This window comes from Neltuma alba, unplaced genomic scaffold, assembly GCF_004799145.2.
Source record: "Neltuma alba isolate B1F8T4 unplaced genomic scaffold, ASM479914v2 tig00010887_pilon, whole genome shotgun sequence".
NCBI classification, from domain to species: Eukaryota; Viridiplantae; Streptophyta; class Magnoliopsida; order Fabales; family Fabaceae; genus Neltuma; species Neltuma alba.
The window spans coordinates 366,111-392,331 of NW_021635675.1; the positions used below are offsets into that span (position 1 = coordinate 366,111).

A 26,221-nucleotide genomic window follows, 5' to 3' on the forward strand; every position below is an offset into this window, starting at 1 on the left:
TATTTCTTTCATAATGCAGGGGACTGCTAGAAAAGCAACCAGCCTATTTTACAAAAAAATCAACAATACTTGATGACTATTGATGCCAATACTTGACGGTTATTATCAATAACGGTCAAGTAGGTTATACTCAATAACAGTCAAGTAATGAAAACCAAAAGACTATAAATGGGGTCATAATACTTGGCAGTTTTATTCTTAAAATCGTTAAGTATTCCCACAAATATTTGCTATGCAAATATATGACGCCTGCATATTTGACGGTTCATAACTGTTAAGTATAGGCAAAAATAACTATCAGTTTTTTTTTTTTTTTGTAGTAGTGATATAGGACGTTCACATGCATTGAGCAATTCAATTCATATTTTATCAAGCTTGTGTGTGATGAAATAGAAGGATGACAGATGAAGCAGTTTGGGGAGGCCCAACTTCGACCCATAGAGAAGGTGTAGCCATTATTGTACAAAAGACGTCACGATGACGAATGGGGCTACTGGGAGTAAAACCGTTATATGCAACACATGTGGAGACTAGCTATTTGCTAAATGTTCAATATTGGTTGATTTAAGGGGTGTTTGGATAGAAACCAAACCATGGTTTCAGAAGTGCTTTTACGGATTACGAAGTAAATATATGGAGGAGGTTACCTCGTTTTGCGGAACTTGCACTGTATTGGAACTTTCATGTGTACTTTTCTGCCCAGTAAAAGTTTACATGTTCGGTGCGCATAGGAAAACTCTCAAACCATCACAGGGATATCAACCCAAAAGACTTCCCGAGTAGATTTGCATTTCAATCTTTTTTTGTTTTGTTTAATGTTTGTTTGGTTTTACTTCCTCTTTCGAAGAATAGAAGTTTATCCTAATAACTTATCGGATTCGCACAAATAATATACATTAAAAACAAAATAACGGATTGAATGAATGAATCTGAATCTCTTGCTTTGCAAAGTATTGACATTACACACACACACACACACACACAAGGAAATAATCGACACAAAGGTAGCCGGGTTTCATATATTCAGTGGATTTTTCTCTTGACGTGTATATAATTCACAAGGAAGGTTCAAAAACATTGAATAGCTTCTCTTCAAGAATAATAAATTTTTTTTGGGTGAACATAATTCTTTTTTTTTTTTTATAGTGAACCTTTTAAAGTGAGCGAAACTACGACTTAGTCTTCATATATGAGAGAGAGTGCGTGTGTGTGATGGTTTGAATACTATGCATATAGAATTAATAAAATAATTTTTGCATAAAGAAGAGATTAATTTATTGTAGGATTGAAAAAGCAAGATAATAATTTAGATGACTAGCTAAAAAATGGATACCATCAAAATGAAAAGTTTCCATGCATACGACCATTAATGTGGATGGAAGATCCAATGAATAGTATGGATTGAGGTTCATGCATCGCTTTATTTTATGATTTATGATTATTCTTTTTTGACCGGGATATTTTATGATTATGCACTTTTTGAGTTTTTTCTACTTTTTTATTATTGGAATTAAATTTTAAAATTTTTATCTGCATTTTTTTTCAAATGAATATATCTCAGTAAAAAATTCTATATAAAATTATCATTTATCTCATACATTATGAGATGAAGCCATGTTAAGAAAAAAGTAATGCAATTTTGAGAAAAAATGTTAAACAGTAAATTCAATTGAGATGGTTTTATTTCCAAAGCCAAAATTGGAATATAAATGACTATAAAAAGCAATGGCCATCATAAAAAATTATTACTTAGAAATTTCTTTCCCTTTTCGGTTTTATGAAGAATAAAGATGGAAGAGTCTATGCAAAAAAGGAAAAATCTCAACAACAAAAGAAAATCATAAAAATTTAAGAATGACATGACAAAGTAGTAATACAAATTTCAACATTTCTCAAATAATTCTATTGTAATAAAATAAAATTTTGAAATGTTTATATTTTGTAATATTGCCCCAGAGACAATAAAAAATATCTCTAAATTCAATAGAAGCCCAAAGAAGTGAATAGTCTCAAATAATGAGAGTTGTGTAAAAAAGTATGTCCAATTAAACTTATTGCTAATCCTAAATGGAAGGAAATTAATCTTGGACAATTTCTTTCTGAAAATGTATGTATACCTAAAAACAAATCACACCTAAAATTTTTGTCAAGTTCTAATATTTCAAATTGATTATGTAATAATAACATCAGTTAACCCAAAAACTGGTCACTCACTGATAAAGGATTTCTCTAAAAGTTAAGAATTAGTAATCCTTTTTAAAATGAAAAATTGAATGGATTTGTTCTTATAATGTCCAAGAAAGTTAATCAAAAAAGAAAGAAGAACTTATCTTCTTTCAATTTTTTTTTTACGTGTACTTCCTAAAATGACGTTCTTTCCTAAACCGGAATGATAGTTTTTAAAAGGATGTTCATGATAAAGTTATTGTACTTTCATATATTCTAATAAAGATATGTACAAAATGACGTGCGTTAATATAAAGATAGACTATATATATCAAATATAAATTGATTTTAAACGACATGAATTTATCATTTGCATAGATTATATTATGTTCTCAATTAAACTAATATTTGACGGCAAAAAAATAAGTTAATATTTGTTAAATTATTTGAATATTTGATAAAAATTGTCATTATTTTATTTTTTATTTCAAAATGTAAATGCATATAAAATTTATGAAATAATCCAACTTAAACATTGTAAAAGGGATGTAATTTTTTTAAAAAATTTTATAAGAGATTTGAATGGTTAAAGTTTCTAGAACCTCTATCATATTAGATAAAATTATTTCCATTTGAATTGTAATTTAATTAATTTTTTTCGTACATTAAAATTTAAATTACCGATAGTCTCATTATTTATAGATTCGTTGATGATATGATTTTCAATCTGCCCAGTTTCCAAAAACTTAGTTAAAAATTTAAAAAGACATCTTCTACATGTACATTTTCATCCAATCCCCTCGCCCAAAACCATATCCAATTTCTTCATTTGAATCTAATTTATAACTAATTATATACGATAAAATTTTTATATGTTGAAAATAATCCAAACACGCTTCTTATTCTTAATAGTGAAATTTATTTTTGAGTTAAAATCTTAGTTCAGTCATCAACTTCAAATAATGGTGAAAAAGAAGTCATAAACTTCAAATAATCAATCGTTATAGATTAATTTTAATAAAAATTTATTTTTCCGTAATTATAAATTATAAATTCAAGGAAAAATTACACTCAGGTCCCACAGAGCACAATTAATATCAAAAAGGTCCCTGGAAATCGCAAAATGATTATGAAGTCCCCAGGGACCTATGTGTAATTAATTCTAATTGTGAAATTACGTAGTTACCCCTGTTAATTTGAACCTATTTACAATTTCAACAATAGCTGTTAACAACCCGAGAAGAGGTGGTTAACAACCCGAGAAGAGGTGGTTAACAACCTCGACAATGCCCCTGACATTCCACAAAGTGAGTTGTCATGAGCACTGCCGAGGTTGTCAAGTACGTCTTCTCTGGTTGTTAACAGCCACTGTTGAGATTGTAAACGAATTGCTGCAATAAAATTAGAACCTATTTACAATCTCAACAATGGCTGTTAACAACCCGAGAAGAGGTGGTTAACAACCTCAACAACGCCCCTGACATTCTACAGAGTGAGTTGTCATTAGCACTGCCGAGGTTGTCAATCATGTCTTCTCGGGTTGTTAACAGCCACTGTTAAGATTGTACACGAATTGCTGCAATAAAATTAACAGGGATAAGTAGGTAATTTCACAATTAGAATTAATTACACACAGGTCTCTGAGGACTTCAGAATCATTTCGTGATTTCGAGGGACCTTTTTTATATTAATTGTGTTCTGTGGGACCTAAGTGTAATTTTCCCTAAATTCAATGCAAACATAAATACCGTCAGACTTTTTAGGGAGGATAAAGCTGGATATAGTCGTTTGGCTGTCGACGTCATTCGGTGGACCCAGCTCCGAACCGGTACCCATATATGTGCGTAGTATGCACTCCCACACGCTCGACACTCGTCAGCGCAGTGCCGAAAGGAGTTTGCTAATCCATTCCTTCTTCAGCAATCTTCTTGTCTATTTTGCTTTCACACCGTTGGAAGGTGTTCAAATCGATTGAACCCGATTCTTTTTCTTTTTGACGCTCTAGGGCAGGTAATGGATATGCAGATTTGCTTTCTCTGCTTGTTATGTTTGAATGATTTCTTTTTCTTTCTGTAGTTTTAAGTTCATGGCGCTTGGTCCTTTTTTTCTGGTGCCTTGGTATATGAATAACAATTCCTTTTGATACATTTACGGCAAGTTCCCTGACTGTGAAATTTCCGAGCGCTACTCTCTTCTCGTTCAGACTTTTGGATAAAAAATGTTCATTACTTGTTTATATGGTATGCAAACTTTTGGATCAAAACAGTTCATTAATTGTTTATATGGTATATAAGAGTTAATTATATTTGTCGAAGACTCAAAATCTGTGTATAATCGTTTCACTGCTGTTGCTGGATATTTAGGCTAGTTGTATTGGTGACTTGTGCTCTGTTTGCTTGCACATGTGAGACAGGTTATTGCTCGGGAATGGGGAGTTGTTATCATGATCTGGAATGTATTGTTCATGAGTTTTTCATGTTTGCATCTCTTGCTCTTGCTGCAAGCGAACTTTGTTACTGTATAGTGACTTACTGGTTGCCTAACTCTGCAGAAATTTTGGTGAGTTTGCTGTTAGCTGTGGGCTTTGTACTAGGGAAATGATTTCCAACGCCACAAATGGAAGTTCTTGCCCGCTACCAATGAAAGCCACTTCAAATGGCGGATTTCAAGGAGATAACCCTCTTGATTATGCCCTTCCTCTGGCTATACTTCAGATATGTCTTGTCGTTCTAGTCACAAGGGGACTGGCATATCTTATAAGGCCTTTAAGGCAGCCTCGTGTGATTGCAGAGATTGTGGTAATTTCTTTTTCTTTAAATGCTTTGTTGATCTAATGATCATAAGCTATCTTTTTTCTTGTATTAAAATAGATGATGGGGTTATAAGAGCGTCTAATGTCTCATTTTATAAATTATTTTCTAAGCACCACTGGTTTCACCATTTTAAGAGTCTGGCTTATTTATGTGAGATGTAAAAGGCCCCCGTAGCTCTAAAGTAATTTGTAAATTTGTAACTGCACAATTGAATTTGAAAATAGGACGGACATTTGCCTGATTCTAATACTTCTGAGACTACTCATTGACAGGGAGGAATATTGCTTGGACCGTCAGCATTGGGACGGAGTAAAAGCTATCTGCATGCAGTTTTCCCGACCAGAAGTCTCACAGTATTGGATACTCTAGCAAACATTGGGCTTATGTTTTTCCTTTTCCTAGCAGGACTAGAATTAGATCCTAAATCTCTGCGTGAAACTGGAAAGCAAGCCCTTGGCATTGCGATTGCTGGAATATGCCTTCCTTTTGCGTTAGGAATTGGTACATCTTATGTTCTCCAAGAAACAGTAGCTAAAGGTGTGGATAGCATGGCATTTCTTGTATTTATGGGTGTGGCCCTCTCCATCACTGCTTTTCCTGTATTAGCCCGTATTCTGGCTGAGTTGAAACTCCTAACCACCAATGTTGGCAGAATGGCTATGTCAGCTGCTGCAGTTAATGATGTGGCTGCATGGATTCTGCTTGCTCTGGCTATTGCACTATCAGGCAAGAGTCAATCTTCACTTGTGCCAGTGTGGGTCTTCTTATGTGGGTTTGGTTTTGTCATTTGTTCAATGATCATTATGCCTCCAATCTTCAGATGGATGGCCAAACAATGCCCTGAGGGTGAGCCAGTGGAAGAGATATACATATGTGCTACATTAGCCATTGTTCTGGCTGCAGGTTTTGCTACAGATGCCATTGGAATCCATGCCATGTTTGGTGCTTTTGTCGTTGGAGTTTTGATTCCAAAAGATAGACCATTCGCCAGTGCTCTTGTGGAGAAAGTAGAGGATCTAGTATCAGGTCTTCTTCTGCCATTATACTTTGTGTCAAGCGGATTGAAGACTAACATAGCCACCATTCAGGGGCTGCAATCTTGGGGTCTTCTGGTTTTAGTCATAATTACTGCTTGTTTTGGGAAGATTGTTGGGACTGTTGCAGTGTCTCGTCTCTGTAAGATACCATGGAATGAAGCTCTGGTGATGGGATTCTTAATGAATAGTAAGGGCTTGGTTGAATTAATTGTCCTCAACATTGGCAAAGATAGGAAGGTATTTGATTTCTTTCTTTTTTTCTTTTTTTGGGCTATCAGTATTGAGTTTAGTCTTCCTATCAATTATTCTGATGGATATTTATGATATTCATTCGCAGGTCTTGAATGATCAGACCTTTGCGATTATGGTTCTTATGGCACTCTTTACCACCTTCATCACAACCCCTATTGTGATTTCTTTGTATAAGCCAGCAAGGAAGGCAAAAATGGCTGATTACAAGTACAGAACAATTGAGAGAAAAAATCCTAACAGCCAGCTCAGGGTTCTTTCCTGTTTCTTTGGTGCGAGAAGTATTCCATCAATGATAAATCTGATTGAGTCTTCAAGAGGAATCCAGAAACGTGATGCACTTTTTGTCTATGCAATGCACCTTAAAGAATTTTCTGAAAGGTCATCGTCCATATTAATGGTACATAAAGCGAGAAAAAATGGGTTGCCCTTCTGGAACAAGGCACATCATGCTGATTCTGATCAAGTTATTGTGGCGTTTGAAGCATATCAGCAGCTAAGCCAAGTGTCTGTCCGGCCAATGATTGCAATCTCATCGATGGCTGACATGCACGAAGACATTTGTGCAACTGCTGAGAGAAAGAGAGCTGCAGTCATTATTCTTCCATTCCATAAACATCAAAGATTTGATGGTTCACTGGAGACCACACGCAATGATTTCAGATGGGTTAACAAAAGAGTATTGGATAATGCTCCATGCTCAGTTGGAATTCTGGTTGATCGTGGGCTTGGTGGTGCATACCATGTCCCTGCAAGTAATGTCTCTTACTGTATCACGGTACTTTTCTTTGGTGGTGGTGATGACCGTGAAGCCCTTGCTTATGGATGCCGTATGGCTGAGCACCCTGGCATAAGATTAGTGGTAGTACGATTTGTTTCAGAACCAAACCTTGAAGGAGAGATTGTTAGAGTTGATGTGGACCACTCTGGCACCAAACTAGTCCCGGAAGATGAGGAATTCCTGAATGAATTAAAGCAGAAAAAAACCGATGATGGCTCAATCAACTACGCAGAGAAAATCGTTAAAAGTGAAGAAGAAACAGTTGCTACTATTCGTGAGTTCAATTGCTGCAATCTGTTTCTTGTGGGTGCAAGGCCAAATAGCGAGGTAGCATTTGCTTTGCAAAGAAGTGAATGCCCAGAACTTGGTCCTGTTGGTGGGTTATTGGCATCCCAAGATTTTCATACCACAGCTTCAGTTTTGGTGATGCAACAGTATTGCGATGGACTGCAAAATAATTCCAACTCAGAAATGGAGCCACAGCTTCCTTCTGCTGGCTCAGAATCTACTTGAAGGTCTCTCTTTAAACTAATTTGTTATATGATACAGTTGGACAAGGTCGAGCTACAGAGGTTAGCTCACTTATCTAGCTGTATTTTTGCATAACCTGTTCCATGAAAATATGAATCAGTGTTCTATTTGAAATGAATTTCAGTTCAAAGGGGGAAATGGAATTTCGGTTTAGCCGTTGGAATTTCATACAACTATTGAACTGAGGACTTATTGCCAAACGTTCCCCTTACCCATTTGGTAAAGCGTTGGTGGCAACAAAACGTCAAAACCATCGTTTTTTTTTTTTGGCCTTTTGTGGACAACATTATTGCAGTTGCAATTCAAAACAGGGATAGGATCAGCCAGAAGAAATTCAAATTCTTGCTTGTAATTTCTGATTGATTGTTTTCAACTCAGTTACAATTAGTTATTTGGTGCCTTGACATATTGGAGTTGTTTATAAGCTTTAGGCTCCTTTTGGTCTCAACTATGGAAAAGGATTCCTTCATGCACTGAATGAAAATTAAGATATGCACGCCTGTGTACTTCCGTTTTTTTTGTTTTCTTGTACTCTAGACCAAGTTTTGAGAATTAAAAAAAAAATCTATTTGGATGAATATTTTGGAAAATTATACTTGGAACAAAAATATATAAAACTTGTTATCCACAACCAAAAAAACAAAATTACAAAATATTATAGTCAAACAAATAAGTAATTATTAAATGAAACACTACAAGCTATAATTTAACTATAGTTAAATCATCAAATATTATCCACAAATAACATGATTAAGTAGAAAAACACAAGATAAAATATTCCTTCCATTGCTAATTTCAATCGCAAGATGAAAATTAAAAATGGAATTTTTTTAAGCTAATTTTCATTGCTAAATTGCTTACCGATAGAGAAACATTACGTTACAAGCGGTGGCTCTCGACGGCGACATGTGGATAATACTGGTGGTAAGGTGGCAATGACTAACAACAACACATGGCAAACGGTGGTTGAGTGGAGAAGAAACGTTTTCCACAATTTTCTAAAACGAAAAAAGGAAATACCAAAAAAAAATTAAAAATTGTTTTGGCTTTTCAGTTTTTTTTTATAACAAAATTTTTGGAAAGGGTTGGGTTCACTCACAATTCAAGAGCAAGGCGAAGCGAGCTCCAAGGATCGAACACATGCCAACTTGGTCATATGTCTCACCTCTTCGCCAGCTGACCCACGGACGATGGGTTTTGGCTTTTCAGTTTTTAAGCATATCACTTCTTTTTTTTTTTTTTAAACAACCAACTAAAAACAAGCTACTAAATAAGTTTTTTTAAAAATTAAAAAAATTTTAAATAAGAAACCAAGTAAGCCCGTAGTATTACTTTCTCTTATTTTCTAATAGTTCTAATCATAAGATCCCTCCGTATAATGATTCATACTTTTTGTATCCTAAATATAATATCTATTTTATAGCATAATTTATAATACAAAATAAGTCTATATTTAGGATCAGAGAAGTATAATATTTTTTTCTAAAACATTAATTTTACATACTAAATAAGTAAATATCCTTTATTTTGATGTTCTCTAACGAGCTATAGGATTTCCGAACTCTTTAACATAATACTCTAATTAATTATATTTATTTCGTATAATTTTGAAAACATTATCCTTTTAACTAAATTTTTAATCTATGTTATCAAAGTACTGATAATAACGGACCGGAGAGAATATACTCTTATAATCGTCACTTAACAATTATTTTCTTTTGTTATTAATTTTTTATCCATGAACATTGATAATTCACGTTTAACAATTATCCCCCCTTCCCCGTTATGGTCTTTTTTCATTTTGCAGACAAGATGGACCTTAGTTTCATGAGAATATTCAGGAAGCATTCGCTCTTTCTAGAATATAGTAAAATTGAAAAAGAATGAAACACAAACACAACACATAAACACCATTTTATTACAATGAATAGAAATACAAAATCTTTTTAGAATAACTTTACCTAAATTACATGATAAAATATTGCTATTATTTATTTTTCACATACAATTAAATTTTTTAACCCAAACATACAATTAAGTTCATTTTCTTTATTAAAAGTCAATTTATTTAAAATGTAAGTTGAGTATGTTAAAAGATCAGCTCCTCACATATGAAAAATTTGAGCAAAGCCCAAATTACCAAATGTTCAGGCTACCTCAGAATAACAAAGACAGAAGCCTAACAACACAAACTACAACAGAAAAAACTAACAAACAACTAAAAAGCAAAAGGTCCACACGCAAGGAAGCTCCCTACAAACTCATACTTCTCTTGAGCAAGCTTGAAACTAACTTGCTGAGGAGAAGAATTGGTTTAATCCTCACTCAAAATGAACCAACCACCAAGCAATTGTCCTAGAAGAGCTCCTATAGGCCCAAACTCTAGCCAATGGATGTAAGACAGCCAAAATCACAAGTCCCTAGTCGCACCGCTGGTCCCTTCTCCATTCATAATAGCTTTGAAAGCTCCAATGACCTTTGAAATGCATCCTACGAACAAACTTGTAGACTTGCTTACATAAGGTAATGCTGTTAGGATTAAGGTTTTGATGATAACAAAGTGAGTAATTTGTGTTTCGGCATGTTGATCGATCAAGATTTTATTGATAAACTGATAGATAATAACTCTGTTTAATTAAGTAAACTCAGCAGAAATTTTAATCGATAACATGTTAGATAATGTGTTGATCGATCAATTGATTGATCATTCTTAGTTGCATATGAAAATCTGGGATAAATTACCGATCACTTGATCGATAATTGGGATACAAATTTGATAGGTGTTTATCGATCATATGATCAATAAATCGATTATCGATGAAAAGACAGATAAATGGTAATATACTTTACTCATTCTATGTTTTGCTTTTATCGCCATTTATCGATCACATTATCAATCAGCAATTTATTGATAATATGATCGAACATTGCCTCATAACTTTTAGTGCAGGAATTTATTTCAGTGGCTTATCGATCATCTAATCGATAAGAACATTATCGATCACATGATCAATAATCAACATATCTTTGTTACATCGTGGCTCTTCGATCACCAGATTGATAATAAGATTATCGATAATATTATCGATAACCACACTTCATGTTTATTTTGTTTTCACAGAACATAATCGATAAATCAGCTCTTTGGTTTTACAAGAAAAGACCTCTTTATCAATAACATTATCGATCAACCCTTTATCGATCATCTATTCGATCAACTTATATAGCCTGTGCTTTCACAAAATATCGATAAATCTTTTGCCTATTGTTTTATCGATGATAAGGTTTCCATATCTATTGTTTATTGATAAGGTTATCCATCATCTATTTATCGATAAAGTGTTCGAAAATTAGTATTTCAAAAGTCATTTCTATAACACTCTATTTATCGATAACCTGATCAATCAATAAGTATTCGATCACTTGTTCGATCATGAGGCGATTTCAATTTAAACCTTAAGACTCGATGTTTCTCAAAATTTATCATATATTTCATTCGAACTTTTCTCAGCCTTCATAAATGTCTTGTTTCACTATTTAAATAGTTTCAAAATCAAAAGCAACCTTGATCTTCATTGTCTATGCATCATAGTATGATATCACTATTTCCTTTTATCGATCACCTGATCGATAAACCATTGATCCATCACTTGATCGATTATCTTAGTTCTCTAGTTTAAAAGTTTTCACTCAGAATAATCGATAACCTGATTGATCAAGTAATAATCGAACATCACTTCGATCAAGCACGTTCAGTTACTACCCAGTGTATCTGACAACTGATTGATTCTAACTATAAACTATGAATATTCGGTTATCACTTGTTTGGATCTACTCTTGATCTTATTTTACGAAGAAAAACTTATTGAATTAATGTATTTTTGCAGATTACGAAGAAAATCCTAATGGCACTCCAACGGTTGTCCAAGTAGCCTATAACCTACCTTGTCAGAAGCATTAATGGCGGAAACCGTTGCAACTGGAAAAACACTCAATCAGACACACAATGGCTAGAAGCTCTTCCGTCTAACGGTTACTAAACGACCTCAACTATATAAGACGCGAAGAAGCATTAAATGAACAGATTGAATACGTGAGCTACCCTCTGTTGATTTTTACTGTTGCATTCAATACTCTGTTTTTCCATAACACCGAGCGTTAGTGATTATCATTTATTCACTCTGTAAGAGAGTTTATTTACTACTCATTAATCACGTTTGTGTGATACTCAAGGGTGTGGACTCTTGAGTGGGGCTGTAACCTTACGGGAAGTAAGGAGGAGTGATTGAGAGTTTCAATTACTGTACTAAGGCGCCAAGAGTCCGATCAATCTTAAAACATAGTGAAATACTTAGAGGTGTTCTGAGGACTGGACGTAGGTCAAGTGGTTGAGACCGAACCAGTATAAATCTTGTATCTTCCTCTCTACGGTGAAATCATTCTAAATTCACACTTTCTGTTTTTGATAGTTCTTTGTTTTAATTTCATAAATTTTTATAACTCACCCAATTCACTCCCTCTTGGATGAGACTGCCACTAACAAATGCCACTACAAAGCATTGAGTAAACCTAATGTCTTAGGACGTCACAAGTCTCTGGTTGCACCACTGGTCCCTTCTTCATTCGCAATAGCTTTGAAAGCTCCAATGACCTTAGAAATGCATCCTTAAAACAAACTTGTAAACTTCCTTCCACAAAGTAATGTCTCTATGAGGCATTGAGTAAACCTAATGTCTCTGGACATCAACGCCTTTTGAGATGTTCAAAGAAACCTCGGTACCACACACTATAGATATAACAAGGTGGAACCAAATGTACATGCAACATGAAGTTAGTTCAAAGTTGAAGAAAGAAGTTGGCTAGAGGCAACATAGTAGTTGAAAACAAAACATACGGGCAGCCTAAAACTAACAAGAATAGCCATGGCACTACCCATTCCATGGCTATCCTTTCCCCTCAGCTTCATTCTGCTGAAATCTGAGTTTTTTCTTGCTTTTTTTTTTTAACAAAAAAAACTCTTGAAACCTTAGCAGAGTTAGAACAAGAACCTTCCTACACAGACATTATCAGCATACAATGAGTTTTTCCTCTTGTGACTCTTCTCCCCATGCTTATGCTCCATGATATCATATCCAATGCTAAGCCATTTGGTGTAAAGAATAAGAAACCAGCGTCTTTTATCTATAATCACTCTTCTTGATTGACTATCCCTCATTATAACTTAACAGCATTGTTTGAGAAGGAAGGACGTATGACAAGAGAATCTAGCCTTGATGTCTTATATTGAAATGAACACCTTAGACATATCAAACAGCGAAATACAATTAAATTCACTCAAACATGATATTAATAAAGGACATAAAACCAATATTAAAGAGACTAGAGATGATATATTCAATCGAAGAGGTAAGGCTGACGTGTAGGGATCTAATGGAGCCAAAAAGGCATATACTTGAAGTATGGGGAAACTAGGGAAATGACCTAATCAAAAATTAACTAGGAAAAGAACTTGATCGAGAATGTGCAATTTATCTTTCATAATTTACATTTTATTTTCATGATTCTGCATTTTCTCTTCCTTGTTCTATAATCTTAGTCATTTTCCCCAATTAACCTTTTGATTAGGTCTTTTATTCCCCAATTTTCCCTCAAAGACTAGAGATCCATTCATCTATTTTAATATTGCAGATGATCATACAACTTAATTCTTTTTTCTTGGTTTTTATGAATAATCAAAATGATATCACCAAATAACATAGTCATATGACATTTACAAAATAAAAATAAAGAAGAACAGTTGTTAAGAGAAAATAAGATATTAGCTAAATCCTTTTGAGTTGTTGATTAAAAGGAACGTCTTTGAAAGGTAGAAGATTTTCTATCTATCTCTTCTAGTGTTTGTGATGAATTGGGAATTAATGATCCAGCTCAAAATTGCGTGAAGACACTTTAGCTTCTTCCTCTAGAATTGTTGCAAAGAAAGGCAGCCAAAAGCACAAGTCTCTACCAGCAATCTTTGAAGAAAACTTAAAATGATGAAATTTTCAAAGGACTAGCCTAATTCCATTGGTGATGTCTTCTTTTCTTTTTTGCGAGTAGCCTGTTCAAAGAGAAAGCAAGATTAATTTCATCACCCCACAAAGTGATTTTAAATTGCAACCCACCTCTTCGAGAAGAACAAGACCAATCAATCAAATTTGAGAGATGAACCCACAACATTGCCCAGCTATTTTGCAACTACCTCCATGTAATAATTCATAGGCTGATCAAATGCTTGAATCCAAACATTAATATCCTTGCAGTAAGCTTTGACTATGGGAAAGTCTAGTTGCCATTCAAATATAAAGTAACTGAGTGTTCTTAAACAGGATTAAGGTCCGATCTCGAACATCTTTAAAGAAAACCATCAAATAATTTTTAAAACTGTGAATAACTCAAACTTCACCTTGAACATGCTAGTAAAGATGGATTAAGGATTGAAGATTTATAGTATGGATAAGGATTATCTCTAATTTGAACCAAGATAATGATACCGACAGTATTGCAAATATCTCATGACAGTTAGGGCAACATTTGAGATTGGAAAAATTGTCACAATCATATCATAACTAAACAATATAAAAGGAAACTAGAGACAAAGGCGAAAGAAATTGAAGGAACTGTTACCAAAAGATCTAAGAACTAACAAGAAAGCATGAACTGAAGCAGTAATGTGAAAAATGTACCATCTTTCTAGGAGAACTTTCGCTCTCCTCCCATCGCATGAGAGCATTCATCACTTTTTTTTTTTTTTTAAGCATAAACTAACTTGGAGTTTTCTCAAATTGTTTAAAACTTGAGACGAACGTTAACATTAAACCTTTTTCAATAACTACGTTTTTTAAGATTCAAACTTTTTTCTTTTTTAATGGAAGTGAGATCACAAAAGTTTGATACATTCATGAACTATTTTAAACCTTGAGAACATACAAAATCAAAGTATTTATTTTCAACGTTGAGCTTAAGGTCCAGGAAGTAATGTCGTGAAAGGACTTTATTATTATATTTTTATGTATTTTGTCCCTATATATGAAAATTATTATGAGTTTCATGTATTATAATCTAAAATTAAGCTGTCAAAATTCGTAACTAATTAAACTCCGAGAAATTCCATTTGTTAGTTAGTGAACTTTTAATGTTACATGTATAAGATCCAGGTCAAAAAAGAAAAAAATGTTATATATATATGTATTTATATAGAGGAGATCTATGATTTTCAAACAAATGAGATGAATATAATATAAGTTAAGATGTTTATATCTACTAAATAAGTTCATAAATGAATTAATGAGTGTGCTTACACATTAATGTCAAAATAACAGATGTCCATATGCTTAAATTTATAACTGCACATACCTGGTAAAAAAAAAAAAATTTGTGACAGCACTTTCGCATTTTAATAGTTAACAAAAATAATATAACCAAGGTGGACTGATGAATTTACAAATTATATACATTTTAACAACAATGCAAATATGCAATGAAGTTGAACTAAGGTTTGTCCATAATTATAAATAGAAGGGTTAATACAAATTTTAGTGTTTTAATTTTTTTTATTTTGATTTTAGTTTTTTAAATTTTACATCATATATTTTGTTCTTTTAATTTTTTTTATTTAAAACATTGATTCTTATAATTTAATAAAAAATTAGATCATTTTATTTATTGAGGGAGTAAAACTTATAATTTAAAGCTTGAGAGTTTAAAATGAAAATCAGGATAAATTTGAGAAATTAAAAAATATAGTAATCATAAATATAAATATAAATAAAATGTAGATTTGGCGGAAAATCCAAACTACCCACGCGACACGCTGCAGGGTCCATCTTTGGTCTTTCAGTCACTCGCTCTTCTTTCCAGCTCATCTTCAGACACGATCCGCTTCTGATTCAATTCAGTCCCCTCCGGTCTGTGTCTTCTCCGTTCTGATTTCCGACCACTGTTGACTTATACTCTTCAATGGGAAATTGCAGCGGCGTAGCCTCCGGGCATAGCCAACCAGGCAACGCCGACGCCGCCCATTCCGGCCGTGCTCCTGACCAACGCAACAATGGCATCACCGTCCTCCCTCCGGACTCCAACCCCTCTCGTCCTCCTCCACCACCTACACCAGTTCTCTCTTCCGCCGTCGGACGCGTCCTTGGCCGACCCATCGAGGACGTGCGTTCCACCTATATCTTCGGCCGCGAACTCGGTCGTGGTCAATTTGGTGTTACCTACCTGGTCACCCACAAAGTCACCAAGGAGCAATTCGCCTGCAAATCCATCGCTACCCGCAAACTGATTAACCGCGACGATTTGGAGGACATTCGGCGCGAGGTTCAGATCATGTACCACCTCACTGGTCATCGCAACATTGTGGAGCTTAAGGGAGCTTACGAGGATCGCCACTCTGTTAATTTAATCATGGAGCTTTGCGCTGGCGGGGAGCTGTTTGATAGGATCATAGCCAAGGGGCATTACTCGGAGCGAGCCGCGGCAGACTTATGTCGGCAGATCGTAACGGTTGTGCATGATTGTCACACCATGGGAGTTATACATAGAGACTTGAAACCTGAAAATTTCTTATTCCTCAGTAAGGAGGAGAGTTCACCTCTTAAGGCAACTGATTTTGGCCTCTCCGTGTTCTTCAAGCCAGGTTGCTAATTTTGATCTTGCCTTCCATTCATTGGCTTATCCTGCCGCCACCCCCTTTTTGCTAATTTCATTTTGTGTACTGATGCGTGTTGTGAGGAAGGCAGTTTGTTCACTTTGTTTTAGTTGAATGGGTCAGTATGTGCATAGTTTCGTTGCATTTTAGGATATTTGTGATGGTTCTGAATTTGGTGGTTAAATTTTGAGGGCAGGAGATGTATTTAGAGAGCTTGTTGGGAGTGCATATTATGTTGCTCCTGAGGTCCTGAGTAGAAGCTACGGACCAGAAGCTGATATTTGGAGTGCTGGGGTTATATTATACATTCTTCTCTCCGGCGTCCCACCCTTCTGGGCAGGTGAAGCTCCCTCCTTCCCAAGCTATGAAATGAACTGAAATCTATTTTTATGCATGTGTGTAGCTAGATGTAAATTTAGAATGTTACTACATTTGGACTTCTCCCTTGATTACGAGCTTCAATTTAAATCAGAGTTTAAATGTGGAGATTTGCTTCTCTTGTACCTTTATTGGATATGATACACTGAGCAGGCATGAAGAGATTTGTTTACATTTAATGTCTCACTTTCTTCTTATCTTTTGTATGAAGAAAATGAACAGGGTATCTTCAATTCAATTCTCCGTGGGCATATTGATTTCGCATCAGAGCCTTGGCCTTCCATCTCAAGTAGTGCCAAAGACCTCATCAAAAAGATGCTTCAATCTAACCCAAAAGAAAGGCTTTCAACAGTTGAAGTCCTTAGTAAGTGGTTTTGCATTGTTTCTAGTTTTATTTGTCCTTTTTAGTTGCTCCTATTTACGAGGGAGCATTATTTTCCACATAAAAGTCTCTATGTATCTTAAATAGATTCTGGCTTACAGGAAGGATAATAGAGAGACATAGTGATTGACTTTGAGATAACAGGACATGGGAGTGCCCTAGTAAAAAACAATGTTTTAAAGCATCATGTTGTTTTTTTCTTTTTTCTTTTTTTCTTTTTTTGGGTCTAACCACCCAGTATTCGGAAGCTTCATTGGGCTCTAACTAATCCGGCTTGAGCTAGGAAGGACTGCAATGGTAGCATGAGTATCTCATGCATCTGCATACCTATGGCTCGAACTCAAGGTCACTTGTTAAGCAAGCATAGGCCCCTACCAGTTGAGCCACGTGCTTGTTGTCTTACCTTTTATCCTTACACAGCACCTTAGATTTTTCTATGCCTGATGTATCGCTTGCTCTTCTATTGTCCCCCACCACATCCTCATATAATGTATTTGTTCTGTATGTTTGCCTTTTTAAGCACACAGTAGTATGCATGAGTTACTTTGTGATTGATGTCATAGTTTGAAAGTAAATGCCACCTTATCTCCCTTTTTTGGCCTTTATGTTGACAAGGATTCAATGTGATTGTTTATTTGCAACTTGTTGGTTAGTTATCTAGCTCGAGGAACATAAAATATCACGTACATCCATGCCTGTGCTTGTCCTGTTCTTTTCTTCCTTATCTTTGGTGCGTCTTAAGATCATTTGGGCTGTAAATGGCATTATGCTTCTTCAAATCAACTGGGTAATAAGATGCTCTGCAAATAAATATTCAGATCATCCTTGGATGAGAGAAGATGGGGATGCATCTGATAAGCCACTTGATATTGCTGTTCTATCCAGAATGAAACAATTCCAGGCAATGAACAAGCTAAAGAAAGTAGCTTTGAAGGTAAGTTATCATTTGTCATCAATCTTGTCGCAAAACTATTTATCATTGATACTAAGGTTTCGGCAAAATATCTGAAATTACTGCTAGATTGAAAGCATTGAAGTCAAAGAACAGTATATATTAATAGGAGGGCCGCAAAAAAGAAGGTAACTGAACTAGATCAAGGGTTTAAATGCTCTTGCTGCTTTGGCTGCCAGAAAATTTGGTTCCTCCTTTGTCAACCTGATAGAAGATGGACTATTTAACCATCATGAAAGCCTTTTGCTTCAACTGTGAAATCTCATCCTTCGAATCCGTACTAAAATTATGCATTCTATTTTATTCAGGTAATTGCAGAAAACCTCTCCGAAGAAGAAATCATTGGTTTAAAGGAAATGTTCAAATCCATGGACACAGATAACAGTGGAACAATAACTTTTGATGAATTAAAAGCTGGTCTCCACAAACTGGGTAGTAAACTTTCTGAGCCTGAAATAAGGCAGTTGATGGAAGCGGTAAGATTTCTTTTCTTTTTTATTGTAGCATTATGGTGCTTCCAGAAGATCTGATCTCCGCTAATATTCATTTGAGAAGAATGTCTGATTGGAGGTAAGATCACACCCTATTTCTGAAGCTTTTTTTGAATGAAAAGCTGCATCATTAATCAAAAAAGATATTTATGATCAATCTCATCTTTACTCTCTCCTTTCACCATCAAACCTCATTATGGATGATCAAAGGTACACCAAATCTCCATAGAAGAATGTCCCAAGTTGGCTAGAGTATCAGCTTGAAAATTTCATTCTCTACAAACACAGTTATAAGAAACATCCCATTCGCTGTACAATAAATTCCTAGCTTTCTCAGAAGGCTTACAAGTAGGATGACTTTCCGCGTTATCCCTCTTAATCAGATTAAAGCCTTGGGCACTGTTAACTTTAATATTTCTAAGACCCATATTGCGGCAGATATTCAGACAAATGGTAATGGCTTTTATTTCCGTAATGGTTGGAGGCATTGTCATCACTTTGCTGCACAAACCTTTCAGTCATGTTCCTTCTGTGCTCCGTATAATTCCTCCGCAAGCACTGTTATCATTATGCATGACAGAACCATCCACTTGAAGCTTGACGTAGTTTTGCTGGCTATTCCTTTTTATCCCACTTTCGTTGCTCTTTCTTCTCATACTGTTGCAGCTAAACAGTATTCACCTATCTTGTTGATCTTTACAATAGCTTGCTATCTTGTTAATAGCCTCCTCTGAACCATTTGTCTTAAACAAGGCATTGGAACGTGTGATCCAAATATCCCAAAAAATATATGCATAAAGCGTGCTCCATGGGATCTGGTTTATGTCACTGCACCCTACTTCATTATCAAGATTTCACTTTACCCATTCTATCCATAATTCAGGCATGATAAACATCTGCCCTTTTTCTTCTTCTTTACAATCTTGAAACAGTGCAGCACAGTTTCTTCAGCATCGCAACCCCTTAGACATTGATTAGTATCCAGTAGGCCTCTTCAATATCTAAGAGAAGTTGTGTGTACTGTTTCATGTGTCATGAGCCAAAGTAATGGCTTGTATTTCTCCAGAACTTTCAGCTTCCATGATTTTTTTCTCCTGTAGAACCTGTTCCTTTCACTTTCACCTGCACTCAAAAACAAATAACAGATTTTACAGTGCAGTTACCATCTGAGGGTGGTTTCCATTTGGACTTTGATCTCTCTCATGGTTTTCGTGCAAGTAATGGCGTTCACAACATGAGTAGGTAACCAGAACCTCAGCTTGGGTCTATTCCAATCCCCAGAAGGAAGAACCTCTCTCACTTTTTCTTTGGTAACCCGCAATCCAATCCCCACAGGACGCAGAAGAAAGATAATTGCAAGAAGTAAAATGCTAAGGGTCTGTTTGTTTAAGCTTAAAAATAATTGATTTTTAGAAGGTTCAAAGATTTTATGAAAAGCAAATTATTTTATAGAGATTCTGATAAAAGCAGAAAGTTTTTAATATTTGGTTACAATTATGAAAAAGTGATTATTATTTAATTATTTGTAGATATTGAATCTTTTCCATTCATAAAAAAACCATTTGAATTATTTGGAGTATTTCCATTCCAAAGGTAGCTTCTCAAAATGAATAGAAATCTGCCTTTTTCATTCCGATTATTTTCAAAAGCTTAAACAACCACTGTAGAATTTCATAAACAAATGGGCCCTAAAGGACTCAAAAAGTTTGACCTGAAGCAAGAAGTATATCAGTTCATTCATGGAGATGATTGCAAAATGTACATTTTGATCTGAGATATGTTCTGACATACTTATGCACACTACTGATCTTCTGTAGCATTGGAACTATTTTATTTCAGGCCCATAACTGGTTAACATTTGATTATTAGTCGCTCTAAATATTTTGCTTAAATATTCTTCTGAACTTGTATTATTTTATTTACTCGGATAACTTGTTGATATGTGAACTTTTGATCTTACTAGTCCATTTGGGTCAGTATAATATCTTTCATGGCTAAATCACTTTTCAGCTTGCTTCCTGCATCTAATCTCCTCTGTCCGTTGTCAAGATCTTGAGTTAAATGCAAACTCATTAATTTTATCTACTGTCTTCTTGTCATCTTCTGTAGCCAAACCTAGCCTTGCGAATTTTTAGACATAATGGTCTGTGCATCAGTGTGCTGCCACTATAGAGCCACTTCAATTTCCAATTATATTGTATGATCTATACATAAAACAAAGTAGAAAGGATGTGAATATTATCTCTAGTGCTGCTTGATAATGTGGTTATTAGTCTTGTGATGGTTTTTCAATATGTCAATGTAACATATTTTTCTGGTTTTCAGGCTGATGTAGATGGAAATGGAGCCATTGATTATATTGAGTTTATATCGGCTACCATGCACATGAATCGAGTGGAAAGAGAGGACCACCTATACAAAGCCTTTGAATATTTTGACAAGGATAAGAGCGGGTTGATCCAATGTTTTCTTTCATAACTAGCAATTTAGCCAGTCTGACCATTCTGGATTTTGAATGATGTGTTGGTTCTCTTTTTCCTGGCTTCTGCAAATACAGGTATATCACCAAGGAAGAGTTGGAATCTGCCCTTAGGAAGTATAATATGGGTGATGAGAAAACTATAAAGGAGATAATTGCTGAAGTTGACTCAGACAATGTATGCTGTTTTTCTGCTTTAATTCCATTGCTTACATTTATCCTTGCATACCTGGGCAATGATTGGCTATAACTTAGTTCTTGAAATTGCAGCAACGCTAGGGTTATTTATAACCTGTGAAGATATTTGTTGCTGCCCTTTAATACTGTGTCAATCACTTTTCCCATCACACAAACGTATTGTCTGTTATCCAAGAAAAATGAATAAATAATGACCAAAATAAATACAGAAAAGCGGTTCTGTTGAAAATAACAAGTTTTTAATAATAGACAGACTAGATACATGAATATATTAATGGATATCGTCAGGGTCAAGTGTCTTATGTTTTCATTGGACGTTTTTTTTTTCTTGGGGCGAATGTTTTAATTGGACGCGTTAAAGATTATAATTGAGGTCATAGAACTGTAAACTTCATGCTAGGTAGTAGTGGTGGAAAGAAATTAAACAGAATGAATTCTTTAATTCTGGAAGCATTCTAGGTATAGATTATTGTTGATGTCTTTTAGCCCTCTGGCAGTATTATCTAATGACGTGACATTCTCTCCTTCTGATTGGTGGCTATCATTCATATTTTGTTAAATTATAGATATAGACGTTCATAAAGGAACTGTTTGGTGCCTTGATATCTTCATATTCTCTAATATTTACTTGTCTGTTATGGCAAATGAAATTTGTAAAAGAAGGCGAGTAAATGTTATTCTATAAAAGCATATATAAGAAATGATGTTTTATGAATGTCATATCTCTAGTTTTTTAAAGGGCGCTTTATTTCACCTAAATGGCGTGTCATCTGTCCCTTGATATTGTATGCCACAAGATGTTTTGGATATCAATATATCAAATACAACTAATTCAGTTGTCTCCTAATTTATATGTGAATAGAATCTAGCTTTTGTTATGCATGTACTGTTCCTAATGACTTTGTCAATCCATAGTGTCAATGGATAATATTTTTTAGATTTTGTTTTGTAGTATTATATATGCATATACATGTTAACCGTATATATTGGATAGCCATTGTGAATAGTGATGAATAATAAAAATTAGATTTGTGTGTGTGTGTGTGTGTGTCTCTCTCTCTATTGGGAGAAAATAACTGCCAGTGGCATGTTGCCACAATGCAACCAACACTTCCCCGATTGAGGGGATGTTGCAGGTTTGATGCCATGCAAGTGAGTGTGTTTCCCAGTTGTTCCAAGCCGAAAAGAAAAAGGAAAATAGTTGGCACTATTCTCACAACAATAATTTTAAGCAGTATGCAATTATTTTTTTCCCTTCATTTTTCTGTCTATATTTGTTGTTAACTTTTTCTTTTGAAGGTTTACTTTACATATTCTCCATTGCAATGGGAAAATTATTCTAGTTTTGAGTATAACATGATGATGATTGTGTTCTTAACAACCCCATAGTCCTGTGAAATTATCTCTCTGCAAGGCGGCTAATTCTCAGCTTTGTCGCAGGATGGAAAAATTAACTACGAAGAGTTCGTAGCCATGATGAGGAGAGGCAACCCGGACTTCGCAAACAACAGACATCGTTAATAAACTCAGCTGGAATTGCCTGTCTTCACGCAGATTCAATACGGTATTAATCTGAACACTCGCGCGCCATATAGCTTGTGGTTCTTTTCTGGGACCATTTTATTCATATCTATTATGTGCTCACCTTCACGGTGGCTGAGTAAACGATGATTGTGTGTAAATTTGAGAAATAGATAAAATTCTTCTTTCTGCAGCTTAAAGAGTGAGCAAAAGATTACGTCTTCAAGTCTGTCTTCTTGTAATTACATTTTGGTTATTTGTTCACTAACCAACCATCACTCAGGATGCTACGCAATACAGCTCTGTAGATACTCTGTTTTCTCGATATTGGTTCTTTGGTTATTAGATTTATTTTGAGATTTTCATGTTTCACTGTTACATTAAAAAAAACTAGGTGAATATTAAAATAAAAATATATCTAATAATAAAGAAATTTGAGCTGTAGAATTATATTCTCTTCTATATTCTAGCTACTGCGTAATGTTACTGTAGAAACGGCTGTGACCGGTTGCATCATGAAAATTAATGTGGTGCTGCTATTATCTTTCTAGTTGTAGTACTATTTACGTTTTTTCTAATACACGCACGCGCAAATCTATAAATAATGTAACAAATTTATTAAAAATTTGACCCTGCTCATCATTGACCTGGGAATTTTTAGTTTGATTTCTGTAAGCTTAAGGTGTGTTTGGTTTAACAGAAGAAAGGGGAGGGGAAGGATTTTAATAGAAGGGAGAGAAGGAGAGGGAATGGGAGAGATTTCAATAATTAAAAAAAAAAAAGAGGAAAGGGATTTTAGTGTTATTTTGTTTGGTTAAGTAATGAAGGAGAGGTTTCAATAACTAAAAAAAAAAAAAAGAGGAAAGGGATTTTAGTGTTATTTTGTTTGGTTACGTAATGAAGGAGAGGTTTCAATAACTAAAAAAAAACAAAAGAGGAAAGGGATTTTAGTGTTATTTGTTTGGTTAAGTAATGAAGGAGAGGGCTATTATCAAAAAAAAAAAAATGAAACAGAGGGTTGAAATTTTTTTATGGACGATTTTATCCTTATTTTTTTAAGGGAAAAAGACAGAAAAAATGCACCTTTAATTTCATAAACCCAGAAAACGTCCGCTGAATTCAGAAAATCCCATTTTGGTACCATGAGACCAAATTGGGATTAATATGTGAAAGGAAAAGACCACATATGCCCTTCATTTTAAATATTATTTTAAAATATCACAGCCCTACTGGCGGGCCGGTCACCGGACCTCCGGCGGCGGCGGTCACCGGAGCTCCGGCAACCATCCGACAATTGGTCACCGGAGCTCCGTCGGTCGGAATTTTTTTTTTGAAAATTTTTACAACTTCAATATAACGGTTAACAACTTTTGTAATGCGATTAACAACTTCAGTATAACAATTAACAACAGCTTTTCTAGGAAATTCAACAAACTCCGGCGACCGGAAACAATTATTTTGAAAATTTTTACAACTTCAATATAACGGTTAACAACTTTTGTAATGCCATTCACAACTTCAATATAGCAATTAACAACAGGTTTTCTGGAAAATTCAATAAACTTCGGCGACCGGAAACAATTTTTTTGAAAATTTTTACAACTTCAATATAACGGTTAACAACTTTTGTACTGCTATTAACAACTTCAATATAGCAATTAACAAAACCAACTCCGGCGACCGGAAATAATTTTTTGAAAATTTTTACAACTTCAATATAACGATTAACAACTTTTGTAAGCCTATTAACAATTTCAGTATAGTGGTTAACAACAAGTTTTTGAGTTTGTTAAAGGCATTACTGAAGTTATAAAAATGTCACTTTTTGAATTTAAAAACTTGTTGTTAACTGCTATATCAAAGTTGTTAACCGTTATATTGGAGTTGTAAAAATTTTCAAAAAAACGTAATTGTTAACGTTGTACTGAAGTTGAAAATTTTTACAACTTCAATATAACGATTAACAACTTTTATAATGCTATTAACAACTTCAATATAGCAATTAACAACAAGTTTTCTGGGAAATTCAACAAACTCCGGCGACCGGAAATAATTTTTTGAAAATTTTTACAACTTCAATATAGCGGTTAACAACTTTTGTAAGCCTATTAACAATTTCAGTATAGCGGTTAACAACAGGTTTTTGAGTTTGTTAAAGGCATTACTGAAATTATAAAAATGTCACTTTTTGAATTTAAAAACTTGTTGTTAACTGCTATATCAAAGTTGTTAACCGTTATATTGGAGTTGTAAAAATTTCAAAAAAAACGTAATTGTTAACGTTGTACTGAAGTTGAAAATTTTTACAACTTCAATATAACGATTAACAACTTTTATAATGCTATTAACAACTTCAATATAGCAATTAACAACAAGTTTTCTGGGAAATTCAACAAACTCCGGCGACCGGAAATAATTTTTTGAAAATTTTTACAACTTCAATATAGCGGTTAACAACTTTTGTAAGCCTATTAACAACTTCAGTATAGCGGTTAACAACAGGTTTTTGAGTTTGTTAAAGGCATTACTGAAGTTATAAAAATGTCACTTTTTGAATTTAAAAACTTGTTGTTAACTGCTATATCAAAGTTGTTAACCGTTATATTGAACTTGTAAAAAATTTTCAAAAAAACATAATTGTTAACGTTACAATGAAGTTGAAAATTTTTACAACTTCAATATAACGATTAACAACTTTTATAATGCTATTAACAACTTCAATATAGTAATTAACAACAAGTTTCTGGGAAATTCAACAAACTCCGGCGACCGGAAATAATTTTTTTGAAAATTTTACAATTTCAATATAGCGGTTAACAACTTTTGTAACACTATTAACAACTTCAGTATAGCGGTTAACAACAGATTTTTTTGAAAAATTATATAACTCAAAAACTTGTTGTTAACCGTTATACTGAAGTTGTTAATAGGGTTACAAAAGTTGTTAACCGTTATACTGAAGTTGTAAAAATTTTCAAAAAAAATTGTTTTCGGTCGCCGGAGTTTGTTGAATTTCCCAGAAAAGCTGTTGTTAATTGCTATACTGAAGTTGTTAATAGCAGTACAAAAGTTGTTAATCGTTATATTGAAGTTGTAAAAATTTTCAAAAAAATTGTTTCCGGTCACCGGAGTTTATTGAATTTCCCAGAAAACTTGTTGTTAATTGCTATATTGAAGTTGTGAATGGCATTAAAAAAGTTGTTAATGGTTATATTGAAGTTGTAAAAATTTTCAAAAAATTGTTTCCGGTCGCTGGAGTTTGTTGAATTTCCCAGAAAAGCTGTTGTTAATTGTTATACTTAAGTTGTTAATCGCATTACAAAAGTTGTTAACCGTTATATTGAAGTTGTAAAAATTTTCAAAAAAAAAAATTCCGACCGACGGAGCTCCGGTGACCAATTGTCGGCTGGTCACGGAGCTCCGGTGACCGCCGCCGCCGGAGCTCCGGTGACCGGCCGGCCAGTAGGGCTGTGATATTTTAAAAATAATATTTAAAATGAAGGGCAATGTGGTCTTTTCCTTTCACATATTAATCCCAATTTGGTCTCATGGTA

The 26,221-nt window shown here is 34.4% G+C and overlaps 2 protein-coding genes across 2 annotated transcripts; both read left to right on the forward strand.

Moving 5' to 3' along the window:
• Positions 1–4,095: 4,095 nt before the first annotated feature.
• On the forward strand, positions 4,096–8,069 carry LOC114759731 (cation/H(+) antiporter 18-like). The gene is made up of 4 exons (XM_028948965.1): positions 4,096–4,176; positions 4,718–4,964; positions 5,252–6,253; positions 6,354–8,069. The coding sequence occupies exons 2-4, from the start codon at positions 4,764–4,766 to the stop codon at positions 7,557–7,559; spliced, it is 2,409 nt and encodes an 802-aa protein (XP_028804798.1). The 5' UTR covers positions 4,096–4,176; positions 4,718–4,763; the 3' UTR covers positions 7,560–8,069.
• Positions 8,070–15,433: 7,364 nt separating this feature from the next.
• On the forward strand, positions 15,434–22,747 carry LOC114759737 (calcium-dependent protein kinase 1-like). Its single transcript, XM_028948969.1, has 8 exons — positions 15,434–16,254; positions 16,463–16,606; positions 16,856–17,008; positions 17,845–17,960; positions 18,287–18,454; positions 20,795–20,922; positions 21,027–21,126; positions 22,587–22,747. The coding sequence occupies exons 1-8, from the start codon at positions 15,576–15,578 to the stop codon at positions 22,665–22,667; spliced, it is 1,569 nt and encodes a 522-aa protein (XP_028804802.1). The 5' UTR covers positions 15,434–15,575; the 3' UTR covers positions 22,668–22,747.
• The last annotated feature ends 3,474 nt before the right edge of the window (positions 22,748–26,221 follow it).